This window comes from Peromyscus californicus, unplaced genomic scaffold, assembly GCF_007827085.1.
Source record: "Peromyscus californicus insignis strain IS unplaced genomic scaffold, ASM782708v3 Scaffold_4__1_contigs__length_199733344, whole genome shotgun sequence".
Lineage (NCBI taxonomy): Eukaryota > Metazoa > Chordata > Mammalia > Rodentia > Cricetidae > Peromyscus > Peromyscus californicus.
This window is the reverse complement of record NW_026294562.1, coordinates 161,976,628-162,000,797: the sequence shown is the minus strand read 5'-3', so window position 1 is coordinate 162,000,797 and position 24,170 is coordinate 161,976,628. Positions and strand designations below refer to the sequence as shown.

The window sequence follows — 24,170 nt, the reverse complement described above, 5'->3', positions numbered from 1 at the left end:
CTAACTAAAATTCTTATTTTAATTGGCTGCAGACTTCTGCTGCGTGAGTGACCTATAATCTATACTCCCATTCTCCCTTTGATGGCCCCCATTTATATTTATAATTTAAAGATCTGATCTCATGTATCTCAGGCTGACTACAAATTCACTATGTAGCTGAGGGTGACCCTGAATTTCTGATTCTCCTGCCTCCATGACCTGAGTGCTGGGATTACCAGCATCCACCATCACGCCCAGTGTAGGCAATGCTGGGAATGGAAAGGCTAGAGCCTTCTGCATGCTGGACAAGCACTCTACCAACCGAGCTACAAGTCAGGTTTCTCTATGCTTGCTAGACTTTTCAGTCTCCTTGTGACCAGAGCAGAGCAGAGCGGGGGAGAGCGTGTCCGCCTCACCTTCTGAAGGTCTGTGTGCAGTTGCTTCAGCATGGCCTCCAGCTGGTACACCTTGCCTGTCAGGTCCAGGGGTGGCTCCTCACTGGAAAGACAAGGGATCAGGTCAGTTCTGAGGCCCGCCAGCCTCTGAGGAGGGCTCTTCCTCACAGCTGGAGAGACTTGGGGTACAGGCCCTCTGGTCTCTGGTGAGCCTTCACCTTCCTGAAAGCCCAGTGTTGCAAGGCACAGATGAGCAGCTCTGTGGGGAAGCCAGAGACAGTCCACTTCGCACCCTTGGACCAGGCTATCTGTGGATGTTGGATGAGGAAGCACCAGGCCAGGACTGGGTGGGGGCTGCCCTGAAATAGGCATCTGCCCCCAAGAAGGGGTGTGTGACTTTGGGAAGAACTTCTTGGTGTACTCATGAGATATGAAGAACTCACTCAACCTGTTATCTAGTTAGCAGTGTAGACTGAGCCCACCCCACGCCCAGAAAGTCCGCGGTGGGCCAATGGACAACAGCACCATCAGTGAGGATGGAACCGAGGCTACTTCACTCTAGTGTGTCAGTCTAACAGAACCTCCAGCCGCCTGTGGCCTGTAAACCCGCCGCATGGCTGCTCCAGAACAGGAAGCCCAGGCTGAGGCAGAGGACGCCGTCCACCCAAGTGCTGGGGCTGAGACCCACTGCCTGGGTTCTAGCTGTGGGGAATCTTCCAGCCCCAAGTCTGCCTGGCATCGTGGAAGCAGGTGGTACTTCCTTGCATAGAACTTAGGCTAGAGATGCTTCAGGCTCTTACACTTGGAGGGGTTTGGGGGAAGGGCTGCGGAGGCGAGGCTGCTGGGTCCTCCTGCCTCTCCTCCTCTTTCCCTCCCCTCCCTGGTCCTCATCTCAGGGAGCTCCAGGTACACAGGGAGGTGGGAGGGCAAAGTGCAGGAGTGGGCCCAAGGGCCACAGGTCCCCAAGACCTGTTTTCTGTAACTACAGAGGCCCACACTTCTGATGGCAGTCAAGGTCTAAGACCAACTAAGGTGTAAAGATAAAAAATATATACCAAAATTTCCCTCAAAAAAGGCTTCCAGTAACACTAAGCGCTGTGCAGGTCTGTGGCAAGCAGAGCCTTGTGGGCAGCATGTGCAGATGCTGGGAGCACCCTGCTAAGTCCCCTGTGGGCAGCACGGCCCTTAAGGCTTTCTCTGCCTGCTTTCCCTTTGTGTTGAGTATGAGCACTCAAATTCACTGCATTCAGTTGGAGGAGCCGGTGAGATGACAGAGTGGGCCCTGTCTCCTTGTTGTGGAGATGTGCCTTACCATCCATGGGGTGCTGAGATGTCTGTATATGCCCAGCAGTGTAAAGAGGGTGAAATGTGATGTCAGGGGCCAGTCTGCATCACTGGAGGAGCCACAGAGGAGGGGCAACAGACAGATGGAGATGGGAGGCAGAGAGCTGGGGGGCTGGGGCACGCTTGGGAGCAGGGTTCAAGGTTGGAAGTATGATGGATCTGCTGACCCAGTATCCTAGGTAAGGGCAGAGTCTACCTGGCCACTGCTGGTCCCCAGGGCATGGCTGGTATAACAACTCTAGTCATCAGGCAAGGGACAAAGGGACCTCCTGCCCTGGGAGCAAAGGGGTGACCTGCAGCACCCCCTTCCCTCTTTGTGCAGACATGCTGCCTGCTGGACCCTCAGGTGATGGACCCCAGTGTTTCCACAGAAACTCACCTCATGGTGGGGGTTGTCCTAGGAGTCTGGGGGCCCCGCTCCAAGCTCAGGTGGCTGTGGACAGGACTGTGTGCAGGAGGGACATCTGGGCTCAGGGCTGGGTCATTTAGAGAGAAGAGTGAGACGGCCCGTTGCACTGCCAGGGAACCAGAGAGAAGGGACTGAGTTCTTCCGGGTGGGGCAGGCAGGCCTCAGCTTCTTCCTGCCAACCCTGTCTCCATCCTGCTCCGCCTGCCGACCCCTCTCTGAGGCAGGGTCTCGTTTTGTAGCCCAGGTTGGCCTTGAACTCAGTGATTCTCCTATCTCAGCCTGTTGGATGCTTGGATTTCAGGCATGAGCTACCATGTTTGGCTTTTCTTTTTTGAATCAGGGTGTCATTCTGTACTCAGGTTGGCCTCAAACCCCTGGTGACCCCCTGTTCCAGCCGTCTGGGTGCTGGAACTATAGATATGTCCGTCACGCCTGGGTTCCTAAAGTTAGCTGTGTTGTTCTGATGCTGTCTTCCTTTCTTCTGGTCTTTTCGAGACAGGGCTTCTCTGTGCAGTCCTGGCTGTCCTGGAACTCACTCTGTAGACCAGGCTAGCCTCAAATTCAGAGATCCTCCTGCCTCTGCCTCTAGAGTGTTGGGATTAAAGGCGTGAACACCACACCCAGCTTTTTCTTTCTTTTTTGGTTTTTCGAGACAGGGTTTCTCTGTGTAGTTTTGGTGCCTGCCCTGGATCTCGCTCTGTGGCCCAGGCTGGCCTCGAACTCACAGAGATCCGCCTGGCTCTGGCTCTGCCTCCCGAGTGCTGGGATTAAAGGCGTGCCCCACTGGCTCCTGGCCCTTTTTTAATTAAACGTGCATGCGTGTGTGTGTGTGTGTGTGTGTGTGTGTGTGTGCGTGTGTGTGTGTGTGCATGTGTGTGTGTGTGCATGTGTGTGTGTATGCCTGTGGAACCAGAGAGTATATCAGATTCCCCTGGAGGAGGAATTACATGTGGATGTGAGCTGCCCAGAGTGGGTGCTGGGAACCAAATTCAGATTCTCTGGAAGAGTAGCAAGTTTTCTTAATCAGTATGCCATTTCTCCAGCCCAGAATCAAAAGATTTTAAACAGGATCTTGCTATGTAGCTCAGGCATGCTCCTGAGACTCAGAGAGCACAGCCTCCCAAAGCCCTCCTGTGTTCTTCCTGGCTCTCAGGTCTGGGGCTGAATATCCAAAAGCCTTCAGAAACTCACAAGAACTATTAAAGCTCATACTACAGTATATCATATCTATTCTAGGCAGGTGTTCTACCACTGAGTCACACCCCAGGCCCTCACTGGGGGACCCTAGGCAGGGGCTCTACCACTGAGCCACACCCCAGCCCCTCACTGGGGGATTCTAGGCAGGGGCTCTACCACTGAGTCACACCCCAGCCCCTCACTGGGGGATTCTAGGCAGGGCTCTACTGCTGCTCTTCTCTGCACTGCAGTGGTTCGTAAGCACTTTAATGAGCACAAATTCATCTAATACTCACAACTTGTGGGGCAGAGAGATACTTTATAGATGAAGAAGTGAGGCATGAGGGGTTAATGGCTTGTCACTAAGCTCCTCACAGGCAAAGCTGGGGATCACACGTAGGCGGCAGGCTCTGGTTTCCTTGGTACCCATTTGGTACTTCCTCTGCTGGGAGCCAGCCAGCTGAGCTCCATGTTTTTTAGGTCTGGTCCTGTCCCCACAGCTCACTCTCCCTCCCAAAGTCAAGGATCCAAGTACTTCTTGGTCTGACACTGTGACACTGCTGGGTAGTGGGGACATCAAGCCTGATGCCTGGGGATACTGCTAGGGGGTACACTCCTAGCACCGTCAAAAAAAAAAATGTAAAATGAAAACAAGAAGTCCCACTTTAAATCAAAACTGCCGTTGCTTTCCTATGACCCTTCAGATAGAGGTTGGCAGGAATGATATCTACCTAGTTCACACAGGTCATGTGATGATGTAATCCAGGTTGGGCTGAGAGGCTGTGTATTCCTGTGGGCCAGGTCAGGCGTGAGGCCACATCCCTGGAATCCTAGCACTGGAAAGGCTGAGGCATGAGGACCAGACTGAGGTCAGGTTGGGGAATTCTAAGTTGGGCATAATGGCATACATCTATAATTCTATACTTGGTAGATGGACACAGGAAGGAACAAGGCCAGCCTGGGCTACATGAGATCTATCTAAAACACATGAACAAATAAAGCCATTCATTCAATTGCTCATTCAGCACTGGGGATCAAACCCAGGGTCTTAGAGCTAGGTGGTGGTGGCACACACCTTTAATCCCAGCACTTGGGAGGCAGAGGCAGATGGATCTCTGTCAGTTCAAGGCCAGCCTGGTCTATAGGGCGAGTTCTAGGACAGCCAGGACTATACAGAGTAGCCCTGTCTCAAAAAACCAAACCAGACCAACCAAGCAAAAAACAACACAGCGTCTTCCACAGGAGCGTTTTACCAGCTTGCTATACCGCAGCTCACAAATCCCAGCTGAGTCGGGCACACGGGCTACATACCCAGTTTACTGCTGCAACAAAGCATGGCCATGGGCCGAGGCTCTGGCCAAGACGTTAGTGCACAGGAGTGCAAGGTTCCCCTGATGTAAGGTTTGTGTCTTTCTTCTGTACTGCTTGCGGAGGTGGGGACATGATGCCAGAGCTCTACCAGCTACCTGTGACAGACAGGATGAGGCTCCTACAAACAGCAGAGTAGTGGGCTAGCACTCTGGGTCCTACTCAGTTTGCTGAATTTAGAAGTGTCACCTGTAGTTTGACTGCTCAACTAGGACTTTGTTGTTTTGAGACAGGGTCTCCCTACACAGCCCTGGCTATCTTGAAACTTGTTTTGTAGATCAGGCTATCATGCTTGGCCGTTTTTTTTTTTTTTTTTTTTTGAGATGGGTCTTATGTGGCCTTCAATAGGGCACTGTTTGTGGAGGGCTTGCTCTGGGGCTACCTTTTTTGGGGGGGTGGGGTGGGGTGGGGAGGTTCAAGACAGGGTTTCTCTGTGTAGCCCTGGCCATCCTAGAATTCAATGTGTAGACCGGGCTGGCCTTGAACTCAGAGATCCGCCTGCCTCTGCCTCCTGAGTGCTGGGATTACAGATATGCGCCACCACCACCACGCTGCTGTTTCCTAAACCATTCTGTAGCCCCGGCAGTTGGTGAGGGATCTCCTTCAGTAGACCAGGAGTGGGGATCAGAAGAGGTCACCTGCTTTGGATGCATGGTTAGCAAATGACAACACCAAGTTTTAACTTCCCTCTGTGACTCTGGAAGCCAGGTGTGAGGTCCAGCAGACTCACAGGGCCTCCAGCAATCCTCCCGGAACAGATGGCCACTGAGGAGCAGGGAGGCTGGGTGGAGGCTACCTACCTTCGTAGGCCTTGGCAGCGTTCACGAGGCTGGACCACTCAAGGCCAGTAGCCGTATCTGGTAGTGGCATCATTCCAGGGTCAAGCCGTCGCAGGGGCCGGTCCCGTCCGTCAACCAGTGAGAGCTCCGAGGTTGAGATGGCCGCTACGTGGGAAAATGTGGAGACACGGAGGTGACTGAGCATGACAGCGTGGAAGGGACGGGAACACAGGTATTTCACACTGTTCACATGAGGTACACATCAGGCTTCACGGGGCCAGGGCACTGTGATGCTGGGTGTCTGTGTGGGCAGCTTTCTATACGGGACCAGGGGAGGTGTTACTGAGTGACCTTCCAGCACTGCTCTGCAATGGGAGGTAGGCACCAGGAGAGACCCGAGAGAAAAGCATTCCTATGGAACAGTCGGCATGAAGTCCCGGAGGTTCAAGAAACAACATGGCAGCCCAGGCGGCTCAGAGCGAGCAGAAGGAGGTAAGTCAGAGAAGTGACGGGCCTGCGGTCACCATGAAGACGCAGTCCTTCCTGAAGAGGTGTGCAGGCTACCCCTGGGATGTGTGGACAGGATGTCTGGCTGTCCCCACAGCAATGCTGGAGGACAGGAAACGTCCTGACAGTCCCATGGCAGGTCTTGTCAGGACTTAGGGCCCATCAGAGGCTTTGTAATCAGCTCCAGATTTGTTCCCGAAGCAGCACTCAGCATCCCTGGTATTTTAAGATGTTTCTGTAAGGCAGAGGCCTCACCAACAGAGGCTGCTAGGCCTTGTCTGCAGGATATTCCTAGTCCAAAGGGGAAGACACCCAGAGCGAATGGGGCTGTAATGGGGAAACAGGGCAGAGTGGTCAGGCGTGGGTGGGATGGGAGAACCCAGAGGCCGTGGGTTTGAAAGGCAGAGGGGAGGGAAGCTGGGTCCAGATGGAGAGAGGGTGGCAGAGCTGGAGGAAGGGCTCCAATCTGCCTGCTCTCTGGACCTACATGCACAGTACTCTCTCACTTCTTCTGGCTTGCAATGGGCATGTCCTGAGTGCCAGGCCCCAGCTAGGAGCAGCCAGAGTTGTGGTGATATATTGTGTGCCCTAATAAACTTGCCTGAGGATCAGAGGACCGAGCCAGCCATTAGATTAGACATAGAGGTCAGGAATGGTGGCACACACCCTTAATCCTATCACTCGGGAGGCAGAGATCATCTGGTCTCTGTGAGTTCAAGGGCATACTGGACTACATGAAATTGATCCAGTATAGGAGAAACAGAGTCAGGCCGTTGTGGACACACCTTTAATCCCTGATGCCTTTGCTTGGGAAGCACACAGACAGCCTTTAATCCCAGGAAGTAATATGGCAGGGCAGAGAAAGGTATGTAAGGTGTGAGGAGACAGGAACTCACTCTCTTTAGACTGAGGACTTCGTAGAGGTAGAACTGGTGGCTGGCTGCTCTGCTTCTCTGATCTTTCAGCTTTCTAAAACTCTGACACCTAACTCGTTTTTTTTAAATTAAAAGACTATCTAAGATTCGAACAACACGGGATCAAGGCTGCGGGCAGAGGCAGGAGACAAGGATGGACTTAGGAAGCACGGAGGCAGGGCTGTGTGCTAGTGCCAGGGGGCGTCTGGGTGCTCATCGGGGTGTCTGGGGTGCTCGTCGGGGTGTCTGGGGTGCTCGTCGGGGTGTCTGGGGTGCTCTGTCGGGGTGTCTGGGGTGCTCTGTCGGGGTGTCTGGGGTGCTCTGTCGGGGTGTCTGGGGTGCTCTGTCGGGGTGTCTGGGGTTCTCTGTTGGTGGGCAGGAAGATTGGAACATGGTGGGACTCCAAGAAAGAGCAGTGACTGTCAGGCCTGAAGGAAGAGGGCCGGAAGAACACAGCTATCTGTGGGGTGTCCTGAGGAATAGGGCTGAGGCAGAGCCCTGGGGCTAAAAGCCTCAGAACACCAAGGCAAGGACTGTGGGGCACCATGGCTGGAATAAAATTTTTGCTAGCTTTTTCGAGGCAAGGTTTCATTAGACCAAGCTGGCTTCGAATTCATGGTGCGGTCGAGGCTGACCCTGAACTCCGTCTGGCCCGAGCCTTCCTGCTTTCACCCCCTAAGCGCTAGGATACTAGGTGTGTCCCCCATACTTGACTACTGCAAGAAGATTTTAAGGGATGAGATGGTACCCTTAAAAGAGTCCCAGAATTTCCTTTATCTCACGCCCCATAAAGTGAGAGAGATAAAGGGGGTTTCATGTCTAGATGATTGGGGACACGACCCCTAAGCTGAAATCCTAGGCACGGAACACATCTAAACTAAAGACAGTCCGGATTTTAGAAAATAAGCTGTGCATAGCTGGGCGTGGTGGTGAACACCTTTAATCCCAGCACTCGGGAGGCAGAGGCAAGCGGATCTCTGAGTTTGAGGCCAGCCTGGTCTACACAGAGAGACCCCATCTTGAAAAACCAAAAAAAAGAAAGAAAGAAAAAAGAAAAGGAGGAAGGTATGCCACACATTTCCTAACTCTCAAGGCCAGGCAGCACCCTACCTCCCTCCCTCCCTCCAGTACACGGCACCCCACCTCCCTCCCTCCCTCCAGTGCACGGCACCCCACCTCCCTCCCTCCCTCCAGTGCACGGCACCCCACCTCCCTCCCTCCCTCCAGTGCACGGCACCCCACCTCCCTCCCTCCCTCCAGTACACGGCACCCCACCTCCCTCCCTCCAGTACACGGCACCCCACCTCCCTCCCTCCAGTACACGGCACCCCACCTCCCTCCCTCCAGTACACGGCACCCCACCTCCCTCCCTCCCTCCAGTACACGGCACCCCACCTCCCTCCCTCCAGTGCACACACCACTACTTGCCACTTCTAGCAGGAGGAGTTATGGAAGGTGGCTAGGAGTGACGGCTCCTGCCTAAAACCCCAGCACTCTGCATTCAGGAAGCTGAGGCAGGAGGATCTCTGTAAGTTCTAAGTTCTAGGCCAGCTTGGTCTACATAGTGAGTCCCAGGTCAGCCAGGGCTACATAGTGACACTCCGTCACAAATCAATCAGCCATTCAATACTAAAACAGCCAGCCGGCGAGCCAGCCTCCAGCGTGTCTGGATGGGGTTCGCTGCAGCAAGCAGGGCTGTAGTCACGGCTCGTCAGCCGTGAGAGGCGCGCCCGCAGAGCACAGCCGGGGATGCTTTGCCACTTTTTCTTTTTCAATCAAGACAGGTCTTGCTTATAATTCTAGGCTGGCCTCAAACTCATGACCCTCCTGCCTCCAAGTGCTAGAATTACAGATGTGTCAGCATGCTGGCTACACCATGGCTTTTTCAGGAGATGATGTACCAGTACCCCACATACAGGGCATAGTCAATAAATACTTGCTAGATGAAATAAAGGGGTGGATAAGTCTCACCCAGGACTGCCCCCACCCCCAAGCATGGCATATTTGGGGAAGTAGGGTCATTAAGTAAATGTTCAAAAAATGGGATGTTTAAGTGGGAGCAGGGAGGCTGGTGGGGTACAGGGAGGCTGGTGGGGTAGAGGGGAGCTGGTGGGGGAAAGGGAAGCTAGTGGGGTAGAGGGGGGCTGGTGGGGTACAGGGAAGCTGGTGGGGTAGAGGGAGGCTGGGGAGCAGAGGATGTAAGCCCCTGTCCTTGGGGAAGCTGATTTCCTCTGGTCTCAGGTGACCTAGTGTTTGGCCAGCAATATTTGCTCCTTGAGGTCCCCTGGAGCACCTGTGCACCCTTCCCCTCACATGACTGGCCATATAGGACCACCAGGTACCTCCCACCTGTGGTGCACCCCACTTCCCAGCCCTGAGGGACCTGCAGCCCCAGAATGCCCAGGCTCACATTTCTTCTCTGGGAAGCCATTGCCAGTGGCTGGAATGGTACTGGGTGCCCCGCTGGGTGGGTGGGGGTGCTGGTGCTGGCGGCGGGCGGGCAGTGTGCTGGAGGGGAAGGCGCAGGTGCTGGTGAAGAGCACATCGCTGGGCAGGCCAGGCTCCAGGCTGGCCGGGCTGGCAAAGCTGGGCTCCCGGCGCCCGCTGCACAGGCTCTCATCCGACAGTGTCCGCTGCAGGCTCTTCTGCGGGGACTGCTGCCAAGACAGGGTGGGACAAGGGATTGGCATGCCGGGCTTGTGGTTCCTGTCCTGGGGGGCTTCTTGGCAAGTTCTTACTCACCCAGCATCCACTTCTGTACCCTTACCGGTCACAACACTAGATGATCCCCCCAGGGTTCCCTAGCCCTGACTATGGCCCATGGTTTCTGATCCTAGCCTCCAACCGTAGCCTTATATTGGCACTTTACCACTGAATTGTACATGTCTTTTCTTTTCCGATATGGGTCTCAGCTAGTCATGTAGTCCAGGCTGGCCTGGAATATGTGATTCCCCTGCCTCAGTCTCCTGAGGACTGCGGTCACAGGTGTGTGCCACAGTGCTCCGTGAAGGGCTGTCTTGGTGACCATAGACTGCCTGCCTGGCAATGGGAGCCCACCCTGCACATGGTTCCTGTGCTCTCAACAGCTGGTAGGACCATTTCCCTCTTGGGCTCTGGGAGAAAGATGTGAGACCCAGGGTCTCCGGGGCCTTTTCCAGTGGCTTAAGTCCTGGTTCTGTCCATGAGTAACAAGAGATGCTTACTTGCACACCCCAGGCCAGCAGACACCAAAGGCTGGGAACATGACAGAGCACTGCCCCCCTCCCAAACCATCCCGAGGCCAGCAGCCACGCACCCCTGTGTCCCGATCCTGCTCTGGCCCCAGGTTGTCCATGATGATGAGCTTCTTCAGATCATCCTCTATGGTTGACTTGTAGTTCTTCCGTGGGGACCGGAGGTCTCGCAGGGATGCCCTCAGCCGAGGCTGACCAAAGACATTCTTAGCGCTGGTGTCCACCTGCCTGGAACGAGAACACTGGAGTCAGAGGGCCTTCAGCTGCTTCCCAGGGCCGTCTGGACTGGAGAAGACTAGCCACCACCATCCAGTGACTGTGCCTCCTCTATGTTACCTGGCTCTGCACTCATCACCTGTGCTGGGAACCTGCCTGAACGAGCCTATTCCAAGGGCTGTGGTACAGCAGGCAAGGACCTCAGAGCCACCTGCAGGAGGGGCCGATTCTAGGCAGGTGAACAAGGTAGACCCTACGTGTGAGACAGAAACATGTTTTGAAGCAAATAAGGTTGGGTGGAGGGACCATCAAGGGAGGAATCCGCACAGAAGAACATTCCGGGTGGAAGAGGGAGCACGTTGAGACTGAGAAGAGGTGAGGCCTGGGAGGAGACAGGGACAGACTGCATGAGACTTGTGAGCACAGTACAGATTTATGGTTGCTTCCGGGAGCCCTAGGGGTTGAGCCACCAGCGGGCCAGTGTTAGGTCCTGATGCATATGTCAGGAGAATGGGGGGGGGGGTGGCAGGGCTCACGAGGGTAGGCATGTGAGAGGTGAGCACATCCCTCACAAGAGTGATGGGGGTATCCCAGAAAGCCCTCACCCCTGCTTCAGGAACTCAGGTAGGTTAGGTGGGGTTTTCTGTCATGTCACATCCCCTACACCACAGGGTTCTGAGACCCAACGGCCACCATCCTAAGCTCGGCCTCCCACTCCAGAGGGCAGATGGGAAGCAGGGGCCACTCCTCCTCTTTCCCATGCTGACCCACAGCTACGCTCAGAGGCTTGCACACTTGGTCCCTAGCTGATGAACGACCTGGAAAGGACCAGGAGGTGTGCCACTGGAGGGGGGGGGGGGCTCTCAAAAGAGTCCCACCATTGCCAGTGTCTTTCTGCCTAGTGGTTGTGTCTCAAGATGTGAGCTCTCGGTACCCCGCTCCCGCACCGGCCTGCCTACCTGCTGTCACGCTCCCCGCCATGGACTCAGCCCCCTGAAACCGTAAGCCCCGAATCAACTCTTTTATAAGTTGCCTTGGTCATGGTGTCTTCACAGCACTAGAAAAGTGACTGAGGCAGTGTTCCATAGCTGGAAAACACCCCAGAGATCTGCTGCTCTAGGATCTGTGGCCAAGCACCTGGCTGGCCCGACAGAAGCAGATGTTTGAGATGGAGCTCCTGTGGCTCCCAGCTCCCTTCAGACCAGCCCGTTCCCCCATAGCTCCTGGCCTGCTACCCAGAGGCCTGTGGGACAATATGACTTGTAGACCTTCTCTTGTCTCTGTTCGCGGCCTGGCTTCTAGTCTAGAACTGACATAGCGGGGACACCTGGGCTCTGACTTGAGTCTGCCGCTCCTAGGGAGAAACAATGTCAGGAGCAAAGGCCTTGCGAGACACCACTTTGTACTGGGGCTCCAAAGCTACCCAGCAGGGGCTGGGTGTGTTTGTTCAGCACACACTAAGCCCCAAGTTCCATCTCCAGTACTACCTAATGCCAGGTGTGGTGGCACACATCAGTAATCCCGACACTTGGGAGGTGGAGAATCAGGAGTTCAGAGAAATCTTTAACTATGTACCGAATCTGGGGCAGCCTGGGCTAAATAAGATCTTGTCTTAAAACACAAACCAAACCAGGTGAGGGGATGGAGAGAGATGGTTCAACAGTTAAGAGTGCTTGCTGTTCTTCCTGGGGACAAAAGTTTGCTTCCCAAATCCTAAGGTGGGTGGTTCACAATCACTTGGCACTCCAGCTCCAGGGGATTCAATGTCCTCTTCTGGCCTGCACACACGTGCACTTAGCATGCACGCACATCCCACAACAAACACATATACACATCAATAAAATAAAAAGAACCAAACCAGCAAGTAAAAACCAAGGAAGGCACTGGTGTGAGCAGAAGCTTGTTTTTGGAGACAAGGTCCTTCTACGTAGCCCTGGATGTCCTGGAACCTGCAGTGCAGCCACACTGGTCTTGAACTTGCGGTGCCCCAGCTTCCTCTGTCTCCAGTGAACTGGGATTAAATTTACACCATGTCTAACTTATGTTTAATTTTTAATTTTTGTTTAAGTTTTACATATACAGGTGTTCTGTCTGCATGTATGTCTGTGCACTGTGCTTGTGCACCTGGTACCTACAGAGGCCTGAAGAAGGTGTTGGATCCCCTGGAAAAGAAGCCAGCGCTCTTAGCCACTAAGCTATCTCCCCAGCCCTGTTTTAAATTAATTAATTTCTTTGTGATGATGGGATCAAACCCAGGGCTTCACGTATGCCAGGCAAGCACTCTGAACTGAACTATACCTCAGTCCCCTGCCCCCCTTTTCCTTTGTTCTGCTTCGCTTTCTTGAGATAGGGTCTTGCTATGTGGCCCACGTTGGCCTGAAACACATTACCCTCCTGAGTGTTAGGGTTACAGGCATGGAGGAGGCTTTACTCACTATAACCATGTATTACAACAACAATCATCACAAGCAGCTTAGAGCAGGCTAGCATCCGGCATGTACCATTTGTTACTGGAGAAAGAAAGACTCTGAGCCAAAAAAGGAAGTAAGATGTGTTGGGCTGCGGGAGGCTTTGAAGGCTGCATTTTCTCTCTGTTCCTCAGCAGCTGCCCTTGCAGCTTTAAAAGGGTGGGTGGAAAGGGTGGTGGGGCTTCCTTGTCAGGCCATATTCCTCCCCAAACCAGATCTGGAAGTCTAGGGCTCTGTCTCCGTCCTTACAGGGACAACTTAAAAACTTACAGCTGGGAGGAGAGGAGGAAGAGGAGGAAGGACAGATGAAGTACCCTACACAAATGTTCTGAGGTAGCTGGAAGGCTTCCCTCCCACACCTTTGAGTTTTGGCTTTTCCCAGAATCCTCAATGCAGGGTCCTCTGCCCTAGTGAGAAGCAGGTCTGCATCAGAATAGCTTCCATGGAGAAAGCACTGTCCAGCTTTCTCCTCTTGAGGGAGTGTAAAAAGACCCATGGAATACAATTAAATGGGCACTTTCTCCATCCTGGCAGTTCTATATCAGGGAAAAGGCCTGCAGGAACACATGATGTGAAGAGTGTGTATAGGTCCTGTCTGGAGCTAACACCAACATGCAGAATCTATGCAGCAAGGCTCGAGGTGTAGCTCAGTGGCAAAATCCTTGCCTAATATGAATTAAAAAACAAAACAAATTTTTTTAGGTGACGCTGAGGATGGAACCTAGGGCCATGATAAACCACTGAGCCATGCCCCCAGCCCCTCACAGGGGGATTCTAGGCTGACTGCTACCATTAATCTCTATCCTAAAAAAGACTGGTTTCAATACCTTGTATTGTACCTTCTTTGTCTAGCTCTCTGGTCTCTGCAGTTGTCCAAATCTAATGATCTTAGGTTAGGATTGGTGGCTCTAAGCTATCCCATGGAAAAGCCACTCCATGGCTCTTAAGTACAAGGCCATTTTCTATGCCCTGCTATGAAGCCATTGCCAGAAGACATGAAGGGAAAAAGCAGAAACACAAGTACAGCTAGTAACTGTGTTGACAGAGACAAGAGGGAGGGAGGAACCACATGTGCTGTACACTCCCGTACCAAGCGTTCAGGAAACTCCGCGTGTGCCGCACACTCCCGTAACAAGCATTCGGGAGGCTGAGGTGGGGGACTGAGAGGTCAAGGCTTCCCTATACAGTGGTAATTTCAAACAACAGCAATAAAAGACTCAAAGGAAAAAAATGAGGGGGTTACTGCAGAGATGGCTCAGCAGTGAGGGGCACTTGCTGCCCTTTCAGAGGACCCAGGTTTGGTTCCCAGCACCCACACAGTGACTTACAACCACCTGTAACTATTCTTCCGAACCCTGCAGGCACCAGGCATGCGCATGGTGCACATATGGAAATGCAGGCAAAACCCCCATACACATACATTTCAAAAAAGGGAGGGTGTGGAGCATGAGGTCACATTCAGCACATGTCTGGAAGGATACAGAAGAAATCAAACAGTGGCTGCTTTTGTGGAGGGGATTCAGGGACTGTGAGCGAAGAGAGCTTCTTTGCATTGTTATACCTTCTATAATGCTGGGCGTGGCAACGCACATCTGCAACCCCAGCACTGAGAAGGCCAAAGGAGTGGGACCAGATGTTCAAGGTCATCTTCAGCAATGCACCAAGTTCCAGACAACTTGGGCTGTGTGAGATCCTGCCTCAGTGGGTAAAGTGCTTGCTATGAAGAACTGACAGTCGGGAGTCCCATTCCTGGAGTCCACAGTGGAAGGCAAGAACCCACTCCTGAAAGTTGTCCTCTGACCTCCACAGGCCTGCCACATGGCCACATGTGTTTGCACTAGAGCATGCATGTGAGCATGGGTATGTAGATGTGCAAACACACACACACACACACACACACACACACACACAAACCACTACCACCTCCAAATAAATCTAACAACAACCCCCTCAAGTAAAACGAACAAAAACCCCAACAACAATGAAACCCAAACCAAAACCTTAAGCATTCTGTAGTATTTAATTTTCTACCTTCTGTATCTCACCTTTCAAAACATATCTGAAAGAAAGCATCATGCTTGCAGATCTGTCTAGCACTCCTAGACATAACTCTGATTGGTCCACACTATCTAAACTCAGATTTTGCCATGTTGTGGTTTAATTCCATCAGAAAAAAAAAACAACCACAGAGGATGCTCTGGAGTTGTAGAGACGGCCAGTGGTTACGGGCTCTGGCTGCTCTTCCAGAGGATTCTAGTTAGATTCCCAGAACCTACACGGAGGCCTAAAAACATCTGTAACTACAGTTCCAGGGGATCTGACATCCTTTCTGGCCTCTACAGGCACTACACACATGTGGTGCAAACATACATGCCAGCAAAACACCCATACACATATAATAATTTAAAAAACTAAAAAACAGAAGAAAGAGGAAGCTGTGCACACAGTACTCTAGCAGAGGCAGTTCTTCTGTGACGGACAGGGCACAAGTGCAGGCAAGCAGTGAGTCAGGTGTGGCTGTGAGCCATCCCAGCCAATTTGATGCTCTGGCCTCCAAATGGGGTGGCTCCCATGGGACCAGGTTAATTAAGCTAATTAGTATGGCTGTCAGCCTGGCAGGGCTGAGGGTTCTGCCAACATGGCTGGCGGTAGTCAATGAGAAACGGTATGGACAGTTCTTACTGTTTGTGCGGAACTGGTGCCCAAGGAGAGGCTCCTATGGCTCTTTTCTGGGTGGCACTGAGCTAGAGTTAGGGGTTGCTGAGTCCGAGGAAGAAGGGAGCCTGGAAACCATGGTTAACCACTGGAATCCAGCACCCAAAGCCCACTAAACCCTCATACTACTTCAGTGGCAGAGGCATTACTGTCCTCAATCTCATAGCTGGGGAAACTGAGGCTCAGTAAACTGAAGACACTTGTGGAAGGCATGACTGCCAGCTGCTCTAAACCACACAGTGACTTGCTCACGAGACAAGCAGAGTTCAGCACGAGGGCCCTGGGCCGTGGCTGGCGCTGTATGTGTAACAGTGTGCATGCCTCAGGTCATCATCGGCACCTCCCTGGAGGTTAAAACAGTGTTGTGGAGCTTGTATGTGAACTGAAGTCATCTGACCCATGGACGACATTCGCAACTACAGCTGTAGGTAGCATCTGTGGTAGACTGGCACCTCCCGAGCACTCGCTCACCCCCCCAGGTCCCGGGCCACTCCCTGATGCCATGATTTTCTCTGGTTCCCTCCACGGTCATCCCTCTTCGTGGATGCAGATGTTCATGCCTGGGTCCTCAGCTGGGACTGGGGCCTTGTCTTCCTGACTACCACTCATGTGTTGCACCCTGTGGTGTCAGTAGGAGCTGTTCTAGGGGCCTCCTGTGCTGCATTCCCAGTCCCTCAGACAGGGTTGGTGGCCCTGAAAAAATTACATGTCTCTATAACACGGTGCTGAGGGAAGCGGTAAGTGGGCAGCTGCACTCTGGAGGAGAGGCTCAAACATGGCTACAGTAACCTTGCATGGTGTCTCTGGCCATAGAGCCACCTCGCTGTGAGGGAGTCCCAGCCTTTCAGCTAGGTCAGCTTTTGAGGTGGAGGCACCAGAAGGCAGAGGCTATGAGGCAGGGAAGGCTGCATGTTCTGTCTTTGGCACAGCGTGGCCACCCCAGCCTGGCATACCCTTCATCAGCTAGTTCTCTACTGTAGACTTGGGATGACCCCAAAGGTCCTCACAGCCTCCATCGGGTAGAAATTACCACCACACCGTTTAAAGAGATGGGTCCTGAGGTGAGCAGTCAATGGTGGACCCCCATCCCCTCATCCCTCTGGCGGCTGAGTGAAGGGAAACCACTCACTTGAGAGTTCATTGACGAAGTGAACAAAATGAGGCTTGCCTGACCAGCTCTGAGGGAGCTGTGGGCCAGAGCCAGCGAGGACGCCCCCATTGCGGCAGGTGCTCTGTCCTCTGCAGCACATGGCCTGTCTCCCCTAGCTGACACCATCTTTCATCAACAGGGTGGGCCTGAACACAGGGCAGTCCGCTTCCTCTAAGAAGTTTCTCTCAGAGGAGGAGGACACCATCCCATATTCGGGTCCGCCTGCCGGAGTCTGGGAGATGAGATGCCATTGGTTTGGGTCCTGGCTTTGCTGTGCCTTGTCTAGTTGGGGATGTCAGGTGAGGTATTAATGGCGCCTTTGGGAAATGGTGTAAGAACAAGGCCCCTCTTATGGGGTTGCCAGGAGGGTCTAGGGCCACGCAGCAAAGCCTGGCTCACAGCCTGTGTTCCCTGTGCTGGTGCACAGTGTCCTTGTGGGACTCCACCGGTGGGACAGCCAGCTTCAGACAAGGCCCGATGGGACTGCTGGACACCAATGACCAGGGTGGATGACAAGGGAGGCAGAGACATTGAGTAGACATGGTAAAAAGGATTCTGGTGGCCTTGTGGAGGGAAACTCAAGGCTGGCATGGCAGGGTGACCAGTGCTGTGATCAAGCAGTCCAGGCTGAGGGACACTGATTCTTCTGCCTCTGGGAGCTGTGTGCCACCACACCTGGTGAGATTTTTGTTTTTTATTGTCATGCTAGGCTTGGAACCCTTGTGCAGGCAAGGCAAGATTCCTACCACCGAGCCTGGCCCCTCGCAACAGCATCGTAGTTCTGTGACAACTGTGTCTAGCCTCAAGGAGTCAAAAACAGTGTTTTCTGAAAAACTGGGTTGGACGAGTCAAGAGTCTCTGGACATGACGAGGTCATGATCTAGTGATGCTCAGGGAAAGTCTGAGTTAAAAGCTCCATGGCTGAGCTGCAGCTCAGCACAGAAGATCTTACCTAGGAGGGACGAGGCCCTGGGTTTGAGCTCTGGAAAATAAAATACCCCCCCCCCCCCAGCAACTTTATAAAATGGGAGGGTACAGATAAAAGCATCGAGTCAGGCCTGGACAGATGGTTCAGTGGTTAAGAACACTTGCTGCTCTTTTAGAGGACCCAGCACCCACATGGTGGTTCAGAACTGCCTGTAATTCCAGTTTAGGGGATCCAGCGCCTTCTTCTAGTCTCCATGGGCACCAGGCATGCATATGGTACATATACTATAATACAGGCAAACATCCATACTCATAAAATAAAAATAAGTAAACCTCAAAAAAATAAAGCATTTAGTCAGTCTTTTATATTTGTTATTTTAACAAATATATCTGTAGCCAAACTTGGTGGAGCACATCTATACCCCTAGCACTTGGAAGACAGACAGGACAAGTTTCTGTTTCATAAAACCAAGGGCTGGGCTGGAGAGATGGCTCAGAGGTTAAGAGCACTGACTGCTCTTCCAGAGGTCTTGAGTTCAATTCCCAGCACCCACATGGTGGCTCACAACAATCTGTAATGAGATCTGGTGCCCTCTTGTGGTGTGCAGGGACACATGCAGACAGAACACTGTATACCTAATAAATAAATAAATCTTAAAAAAAAATAATAAAATCAAGGGCTAAGCATGTAGCATGCCCAGAGAACAGGACATTTGTCTAGTGTTTACAAGGCCCTGGGTTCTACTGCCAGCATGGGGGGGAGAAGGTGTGTGATCCAGATCATGGGTAGAGTGCTTGCCTAGCATGTACAAGGTACTGGGTGAAAAAAAATGTGAATGTGACCTCACCTAGAAACAGGGCCTTTGGCGAGGTAATCAAGTTGAAATGAAGCCAACAGGATGGATGTGAATCTGAGAACATTGGGGAACGGTGGCCATGGAGGGAGAGGCCCTATGAAGATGAAGTGAGTACTGGGAAGTAAAGCAGCTCCTCCTGCCAGGGAAGGCCAGAGTAAGCCAGCAAAGTACATGATGCTGGAGAAGGCACCAGAACAGACCATCTCTCCCTCATGGCTACTAGTGGGAGACCCTGCCGCCCCTCCAGAACTGTGAGACATCCAGTGGGAGACCCTGCCGCCCCTCCAGAACTGTGAGACATCCAGTGGGAGACATTGTCACTCGCCTCCTCCAGAACTGTGAGACATCCAGTGGGAGACCCTGCCGCCCCCTCCAGAACTGTGAGACCTCTCGTGGGAGACCTTGCCGCCTCCTCCAGAACTGTCCTGTGTACCATGACCAAGACAGTGGCACCTATCTTCCAGTGGGAAAAAATGTAAAGTAGAACAGAGTGAAGAGACTTGGCTATCCAGCCTGCAAAGAGCTATCTGGAGGTGGTGTTAGCCTTAGACTATCTGGAATGAGAATGTTCCAGGCCAGGGAAAGAGGCAGTGCAAAGGCCTTGGGGTGGGGTCAACATGTATTAAATTTGAGGCCCAGCAAAAGGTCAGTGCAGTTGGAGCAGCATGAAGGATAGAGGTGAGGGACAGGTCAGGCAGGATCTGGGCAGGAGTCTGTTCAAGGAACGTGGTACGTAAGCGCTTGATACAGAACATGCCCAGTGACCCTGAACATGCCCGGTGACCCTGAACCTCCAACATTAACCCTGGAGAGGGGTGGCTGGATATTGTAAGAAGGGGAGAATGCCAGATTCTAATTTTCAGAGTCCCCTCTAGCTGTCAGTGAGATGTGTGAACTGGATTTTCAGAGCCTGCTGATACCTCCAGGGACCCTCTTCTGTCTCCTGGTGCCTCTTTCCCTCCAAGCTCTATGTCACCCACAGATTTAAACAGCTCCATCCAGGTCAGGAAAGAAGATGTTGGTAAGAACAGATGGAGGAGGGCATTAGTTCCTTATCCAAGAGGATAAGAGCTTTGGCCTTGGCTATGTGGATTCTGATACAAGGGCTATCTCCCACTAGCATCAAATCCTGAGCCTCAGTTGCCTCATCTATTAAGTGGGGAGAATATCATGTCCTCAGGGAGACGTTGTGAACCTTCAGTAAATGAATGCACTTAGAAGAGGCCAGCAAGATGGCCCAATGGGGAAAGGGGCTTGCTGCCAAACTGGAGGAGCCAAGTTTGATCCCTGGGATCCACACAGAGAGAGGAGAGAACTGCCTCCTGAAAGGTATCTTCTGACTTGTACATGTGCACCTCTCTTCAGTACATGAATAAATAAAGCTCATCAATAATCTTTTGCTTGTTTCTCAAGACAGGGATTTTCTGTCTAGCTTTGGCTGTCCTGGAACTCACTCTGTAGACCAGGCTGGCCTCAAACTCATAGAGATCTGCCTGCCTCTGCCTCTTGAGTGCTGGAATTAAAGGAGCGCTTAACTACTGCCCAGTTTTTTTCTTTCTCTCCTTTTTTTTTTGTAATAATCTTTACATATGAAAAATAACTCAGAACTGAGCCTAGCATCTGGTAAGTACAAAATAAACACTGGTTATCGGATTCTTTAATTAAAACCTAAAAGCTCTTTGAAAGTTTTTGTTGTTGTTGTTTTTTGTAGTGCAGGGGATTAACAGTAACTTATGGATACTAGGTAATACTATTATTGAGCCACATTTCCAGTTCTCCTTCACTGGGGAATTCTAGGCAGGGGCTCTACCACTGAGCCACACCCCAGCCCCTCACTGGGGGATTCTAGGCAGGTGCTCTACCACTGAGCCACGCCCCCAGCCCCTCACTGGGGGATTCTAGGCAGGGGCTCTACCACTGAGCCACTCCCCAGCCCCTTACTGGGGGATTCTAGGCAGGGGCTCTACCACTGAGCCACTCCCCAGCCCCTCACTGGGGGATTCTAGGCAAGTGATCTGCTGAGCTAGTATGCCTCAGTACCAAAGCCTTCTCCTTCCTTCTTTCTTTTCTTTTCTTTTTTCTTTTCTTTTCTTTTCTCTTCTCTTCTTTTCTTCCTTCCTTCCTTCCTTTCCTTTCTTTCTTTCTCTTTCTCCCTCCCTCCCTCCCTTCCTTCCTTCCTCCTAATTTTTCAAAACAGGGTTTCTCTGTGTTGCCTTGGCTGTTCTGGAACTCCCTCTGTAGACCAGGCTAGTCTCAAACTTAAGAGATCTTTGCCTCTGCTTCTTGAATGCTGGGATTAAAGGTGTACAACACTGCCACCTGCCCTCAAAGCCCTTTCTAACTGCACAGCCCACTTCCCCTCTCTTCACTCTATACGGAGCCGGAGAGATGGCTCTCCGCAATCAAAAAGTGCTTGCTGTACGGTCGTAAAGTTCAGATCCTGGCACCCAGGTAACAAGCCATGCATTCTACCCACTCCTGCAACCCCAGCTCTGAAGAGGATCACAGGATCTTGCTGGGTTCTAGTTTAACAGAGAAAATGAGAGATTAAGGTTCAGGGAGAGACCCTGCCTCAAAGCAATAGGCAGAAAACAACAGAGAAGAATGCCTGATTTGTTTTTCTGGCTTTCATGTATGTGAAACACACACACAAACTCATCTACAAATAAATGAGTAAATTAAAAAGCAAGCAAGCGGGCTGGAGAGATGGCTCAGAGGTTAAGAGCACTGGCTGCTCTTCCGGAGGTCCTGATTTCAATTCCCAGCACCCACATGGTGGCTCACAACCATCTGTAATGAGATCTGGTGCCCTCTTCTGACCTGCAGACATACATGCAGGCAGAACACTGTATATATAACAAAGAAATAAATCTAAAAAAAAAAAAAAGCGAGCAAGCAAGCAAACCACAGCCGAGGAGCTGACTCAGTGGGGTATGAAGTACTAGCCATGCAAGGTACATGAGCCTCCGTGGAAGCGGATATGGTGGCATCTAGCTACACTCCCAGCATTCCTAACCAGGGATGGGAGCAGGAACAGGAGTGCCGAGGTTACAGCAGCATCAGCATGCTGCCACACTCAGCTACAGTTTCTTATTTGCCGTATTTACTGTCGTCCCAACTGAATGTCAGTTCCCTAAGAACAGGGGCTTTGTCACCTGTCCTGTTCACAACTGTAAACCCAGGGTGTGGAATACAGTGAATCACCCTCTTCCTGTCCCAGAGACGCCCCCACGGTCTCTCAGTGGCACTTACTTCTTAGTGTCGACAAAGGGGAGTGGCCGTGGTGGGGGCTCGTCTGTTCTCTTCCATCCGGCTGGATGCTTGTTGTGCGCAGGCTGCTTGGAGAAGAAGGACTTGGGGACGGACGTGGAGAGCTGGAAGGGGCTGCACTGAGTGAGCTGGGAGGGCCGGGGAGTCTCTGCACTGGCTGTTTTGTAAACCTGAGCGGGGTAGCCAGCCCTGGAGCCCATGTCACTGCAAGAGAAAAACAAAGAAATGAGTCACTCACACACACGCTGCTGAAGCAGATTCCAGCGACAGTTAGGTACAGTGGTGCACACTTTAATCCTGGCACTCAGGTCAGCTGTGGCTACATAAAGTTCAAGACCAGCTAGGTCGACACGAGAGGCTGCTTGAAAGGGAGAAGAGGCTGGGGCATGGCTCTTTGGCAAAGCACTTGCTGCACAAGAGTGAGGAGTGGAGTCTGGATCCCCAGCACCCACATGGGTGGGTGGGTGTGGCAGCCTGCCTGTAATCCTAGCAGACAGCAGAGGCAGGGTACCCCAGTAGGCTGGAACCAGTGAACTCTGGGTTCAAGTGAGAGACCAGGTCTCTATTTATACACTGCAGAGTGATTAAGAAAGGCTGGTGTCAAGTTAACCTTTCACCTCTACATGTACATGCACACGCATGCACGCCACATAAACACACATGCACTCTGGGCGGTGGTGACACACACCTTTAATCCCAGCACTTGGGAGGCAGAATCAGGTGGATCTCTGGGAGTTTGAGGTCAGCCTGGTCTACAGGGCAAGTTCCAGGACAGCCAGGACTGTTACACAGAGAAACCTTGTCTTGGGGACACACATGTATGTACGTATGTATGTATATACATACCACATATATGTATACACCATATATAGATCATATACATATATGGTATATATAAATAAGGTTTACTTTGGATCGCAATTTCAGAGCATTCAGTTCATAGTGACCAGACTCCAATATATATACTTTTTATTTATTAGTATGTGTCAGAGTGTGTATGCCCACATGAGTTCTGGTGCCTGAGGAGGCCAGAAGAGGGTACTGGATTCCGTAAAGCTGGAGTTATAGGCAACTGTGAGCTGACTGACTTGGGTGTTGGGAACTGAAATGGAGTCCTGTGCTCTTAATCACCAAGTCAGCTCTCCAGCTTCACTCAAGCATTTAAAAAACACCCGAGCATCAAAGTATCACTCTGTCTAACTGACCTAAAACCACAACTCTATATTCTAAAACAAAAAGAAAAATTTTTCTTGCTTGAGATAAGATCTTACTATGCAGACCAGGCTGGCCTGGACTTGGAGACCTGCCTCCCAATCTCTGGGATTAAAGGTGCGTGCCACCATGACTGACTTCTAATTTTTACCTTCAAGATCTATTTATTATTATTGTGTGCACCAGGGGGGCGGACATGTGGAGGCAGGAGGATGACTTGGTGGAGTTGGTTCTCTGTCCACTGTTTACATGGGTTTGGGAATTGAACTCGGGTTGCCAGGCTTACATAGCAAGAGCCTTCACCACTGAGCCGGCTCCCTAGCCCCTTCGATTTGACCCCCCTGCTATCAATCGCAACTGGACTTTGGGCAGCCAACGGTGCCAGCAGGTAAGGCTTTCTTCTTTGTTGTGATTTGTTGGGAGACAAGGTCTCACACTACCTCCCAGGCTGGCCTGGAACTCACAGCAATCTTCTCACCCCAATTTCCCAAGAGGTGGTGGCACACACCTTTAACCCCAGCCCTTGGGAGGCAGAGGCAGGTGGATCTCTGTGATTTTGAGGCCAGCCTGGTCTACAGAGCAAATTCCAGGACAGTCAGGACTGTCACACAGAGAAACCCTGTCTTAAAAAAAAAAAAAAAAAAAAAAAAAAAAAAAGCATTTCAATGAACTGGATTGGACACGTTAGAAGAAAATGCTCTGGCACAGTGAGCAGGAGCTATTAATTCTACAGGTGGTGATGATGGGGATGTACGGAGGCAGAAAGCAAAACTAAACCACATACAGACGGTTCCAAGCAAAAAGGAAGTGGCCATCTGATACCTCGGTGGCAGAAGCCATCACGGTAGACCTTTGCTTCAACGTGGTATTTGTGCAGATGTGAGGCCTGTGGATGAAGAGCTGCCCTTTGCTTCCAGATGAGCAAGGCTGCAAGCCTGCTTCCATGCACACACTGGCTTTCTTCTGAGGAAGGAGCCCCAGTGGTGGTCCCTGAACTGCAGGTGTATGGAGCTGGCCTGTCCAGGGCTTAAGAGCCCTGTTCCAGCTAAGGCAGGGCAGGGGTGTGGGGAGATGCCTCCTACACCGTTGTCCCTTGCTTTAGCCACAGGCTGGGTGGACACAGCCCATTGGCTTCGTGAGCAATGTTACTGCTCCATCGAGGCTCTGAAGGGAAGGGTCGGCAGTCCCAGGTGGATGACGGTACAAAGTGGAGAGCTGCGGCCCTGTCTTTGGGGAAAGAGCAGGGTCGGT

The 24,170-nt window shown here is 52.0% G+C and overlaps 1 protein-coding gene across 3 annotated transcripts in view; it reads right to left on the bottom strand.

The window, feature by feature from the left end:
- Nucleotides 1-24,170, bottom strand: part of Sipa1l3 (signal induced proliferation associated 1 like 3) — a 216,134-nt gene that overhangs the window by 3,351 nt on the left and 188,613 nt on the right. For 2 of the 3 annotated variants that reach the window (XM_052713633.1, XM_052713632.1), the window contains 6 exons: nt 21,690-21,911; nt 10,167-10,332; nt 9,282-9,528; nt 5,472-5,615; nt 2,098-2,233; nt 396-477 (listed from right to left, as the gene is read on the bottom strand). In XM_052713633.1, coding sequence (XP_052569593.1) covers nt 396-477; nt 2,098-2,233; nt 5,472-5,615; nt 9,282-9,528; nt 10,167-10,332; nt 21,690-21,911 — 997 coding nt within the window. The remainder of the gene's footprint in view (nt 1-395; nt 478-2,097; nt 2,234-5,471; nt 5,616-9,281; nt 9,529-10,166; nt 10,333-21,689; nt 21,912-24,170) is intronic. The other variant, XM_052713634.1, reaches the window with a different exon arrangement.